The sequence below is a fragment of the Jaculus jaculus genome, chromosome 11 (genome assembly GCF_020740685.1).
Source record: "Jaculus jaculus isolate mJacJac1 chromosome 11, mJacJac1.mat.Y.cur, whole genome shotgun sequence".
Lineage (NCBI taxonomy): Eukaryota > Metazoa > Chordata > Mammalia > Rodentia > Dipodidae > Jaculus > Jaculus jaculus.
In genome coordinates this window covers 112,505,214-112,508,520 of record NC_059112.1, presented here as the reverse complement: position 1 = coordinate 112,508,520, position 3,307 = coordinate 112,505,214, and the positions used below count along the sequence as shown (strand labels likewise).

The 3,307-nt window shown below is 56.0% G+C and overlaps 1 protein-coding gene across 1 annotated transcript; it reads left to right on the top strand.

The window, feature by feature from the left end:
• The first annotated feature begins 2,634 nt into the window (after window positions 1–2,634).
• On the top strand, window positions 2,635–3,045 carry Nhlrc4 (NHL repeat containing 4). The gene has a single exon (XM_004652120.1). It carries the CDS (start codon window positions 2,635–2,637, stop codon window positions 3,043–3,045), a length of 411 nt encoding a protein of 136 aa, XP_004652177.1.
• The last annotated feature ends 262 nt before the right edge of the window (window positions 3,046–3,307 follow it).

The following is a 3,307-nucleotide window of genomic DNA, read 5'->3' as shown; positions in this document are numbered from 1 at the left end:
TAAAGGCAAATGCACAAAGTAGTGCATGCATCTGGAGTTTGTTTGTGGTAACAAGAGGCCCTGCTATGCCCACTTTCTCTCTCTGTCTGTCTGTCTCTCTCTCATAAATAAAAATATTTAAAAATAATCCTGTTTGAGCCTTTCTTTTTCTTTTTTCTATTTTTGTTTTTTGAGGTAGGGCCTCATGCTGGCCCAAGCTGACCTGGAATTCACTCTGTAGTCTCATGGTGGCCTCAAACTCTTAGCAAACCTCCCACCTCTGCCTCCTGAGTGCTGGGAAGGTATGCACCACCATGCCCAGCTTTTTTTGTTTGTTTGACCCTTTCTTTTGCTGTCTCATCAAAAGCATCTAGGCACTGCCAGGGAATTGTCCCTGGCCTAGACATCCCAGGTGGGCAGTGTCTTGGGCTCCCTGCTGAGATTGTACTTTGGAACCCAAAGTCCCTAGTGTGGACTCAGATCTCCTGGAGGATTCTGAGGCCTAGAGGTGAGCTGAGGACATTCCAGCAGGGGACACAGATAGGGAAGAGCTGCAGGATGGCCACAATGTGAGGACAACCTGGGCACGGTGTGGGCACAAACCCTGAGCATCCTCAGGCCTGGATCCACCCCGGCGGCAGCCATAATGCCAGCTTTGCCTTCGGTAACCAAAGCCTTCTGCATTTTGTAGCTTGAGGCTGCTCACCCCATGTGGCCTCCCTGGGCCCCCCGCCAGCCCCTGCAGCCACGATAGGCATCGGTGGCCTTCACAGCTCACTGCCTCCTTCCCAGTACAGCCTGGCTTGGCCTTCCACAAGCGGTGGTGGTGGGTAGCTAGGGACGGGTCAGTGGAGCCCCCCAGCTATAACTAATCACTTCTCTCCCCAGGGAGCTGGGCTGTACCCGCTATGCCCACCCAGGAATGCCCTAAAGTACACACTGCCCTGGGAGAAGGCACTGTTCCCGGTGGGGCTGAGCCAGCCAGGCTGGGGCCAGTTGAAACAGGACCTTAGCTGCTTCATTAACTGGACTAGCGATAGCATCAGCTGGCTACCCCACCGTGGGGCATCACGGGCGGTGTTGAGGCCAGGGCGCTGGCTGAGCAGCCTGGGGTGCTATGGGCCGCAGACTAGGACCAACAGGGGCCAGCTGGACACTTGTGACTTGGAGCCTTCCTAGGGAGCTGCTGGAAATTGTGGGCATAGCCAGCGGGTGTCTGAGCTGTCCCAGGCTCTGTCTGAAACAGATCTGCCCTGCTCAGCACCCCAAGTATCTACTGTACCATAGTTTCTCATACTGAGGGCAGCATAGCCAACTTCAGAGGGACCAGCCTAACTTCCCCATAGGTCATTTTCCCCAAGCTTCAGTCCTGACACAAAGGCCCTGCCTAGAGGCATGGCCTGTGGCTAAGGAGGATTGTGGGCTTGCCTGAGAGACATAGAGCCACTCATGGGCACTGGGAAGTGTCCTAGTTGATGGAAGGGCCCCTGGGGAAGTCTAGGCACTAAGGCTCAGCCTCCCTGCCCCACCCCCTCATACAGCTTGTCCCTTGTGACTCCTCCTCCACCTTAGTTTGGTCTCCAACAACAGAGATCTGAGCTGTAGCCTTGAGCCTAGAGCAGAAGCCTGGTCCCAGGTAGGGGACTGTCCTGGCCTCTGGGGAGGGCATGAAGAAGAGCTTTGAGAGACTGGGGCTCAGGTGGATATCTCTCTCTAGCTAGGGCAGACAGAGAGGCCAGGGGACTGGCAGGAACTGAGGTCATTCCTAACAAGAAAGGGCTTGGGGGCAGGTGAGTTTGGCACATGCTGTTTATATGTCATCCTCCCACTTGCTCTCATGGTGATGATGACTGTAAGCTGATTTGAGGCTAAAAGCAAAACCTTTCACCTCTATGGATGGGTAGTGTTTTCCAGATCATTGTTGCAGGTCCCTTGACATGTGGGCGGCTCTTGAACTTGGGGTCCAAGTGAACATTCAGGACTAGGGGGAACTGATCATAATCCAGCTCAGGTCCCCAGCCCCAGTGCCTCAAGCCTTTCATCTGTACAATGGGAGGGTGCCAGTACCCATCAGCCATACACAGGCACCCCCAACTCTCTTGCAGCTGTGGAGAAGCAGAGACGGTGACTGTGTGCTGGCTGCCCTTGGCCTTCCATCTGTTCCTATCTCCCTGACCTCCTGGGCCTTCTCCTCTGGCTGGCTGTCCTCCAGGGCCTAATCTCACACTGGACCTGCCTGGAGATGTTGGTCATTCCTTGCCATCCCAGTTGCTGGGGCGAATCTCGGTGCCAGCAGGGGCTGCAGGGCCCCCACGAGGCCTGCACTGCTCCTCAGATGGCCTGCTCTTTCTAACGGCTGGGGCTGCATCCTGTGTCTATGTGCTGGACCTGGAGGGACGCTCTATTTGCCAGCTGCCCTGCTGCATTCCTGGAACTGGGACCTTCGTACCAGAGGATGTGGCAGTTACAGCTTCAGGACTTGTGGGCGTCAGTGATCTTGTCAATGGGGCTGTCCATGCTCTCCAGCACACTGTCCGGGAACCCCAGGGCTGCTGGGTGACTATAGACACATTCCTGTCCCCCCAAGGGCTGGCAGTGGATGCTGTTGGCCGCTTCCTAGTGACAGACTATGTTCCTGGAACTGTGCACAGCTTCATGTTGGGTCCCTCCTGGGAGCCCCTGGCTCTAGCCTCCATGTTGGGTCTGGAGGGCCCCTGCTGGGTGGGCCCAGGGCCAGATGGAGGCCTTGCTGTGAGTGAAGAATTTGGAGATGTGAAGTTGTTTGGCAGTGCCCACCAGCCCCTGGGCTCCCTGGGCACTCTGACGGAACATACCTTTGTCCATCCAGCAGGTGTGTGCTTTGACTCAGAAGGCAGTGTAATTGTGGCTGACAGGCAGAGACGTGAGGTGACCCTGTTTCCTCAAGTTGGACCACCCATCTCCCTGCTGCTGGAGGGGCTAGAGCAACCAATGGGGCTGGCCTGTGCCCCCTGGGGCCAGCTGGTGGTAGCAGATGCTGGGGACAACAGCATTAAGGTATATCAGTATCTTAGGGAGATGGCCTGAGGGTAGGATCTGGGGGCAGTAGCCCCTCACCATTCCTGACCAGCCCTGAGACCTTTGAACAATTATCCTAGGAGGTTGGTGGGCTCCTTGGGGACTGCTGGGCCTGTGTCCTAACCCTGACACCTACTGCTCTTGGCCCTGGCTAGCCTTGTGACTTCCTCTTTGTAAGAACTCCCTTCTTCTCAGCAGCCATGAATCATCAACTCCACAGCTTTCCCTGTGAGGCTCCCAAACTGGACCTTCCCCTTGTCCTGGTTCAGTG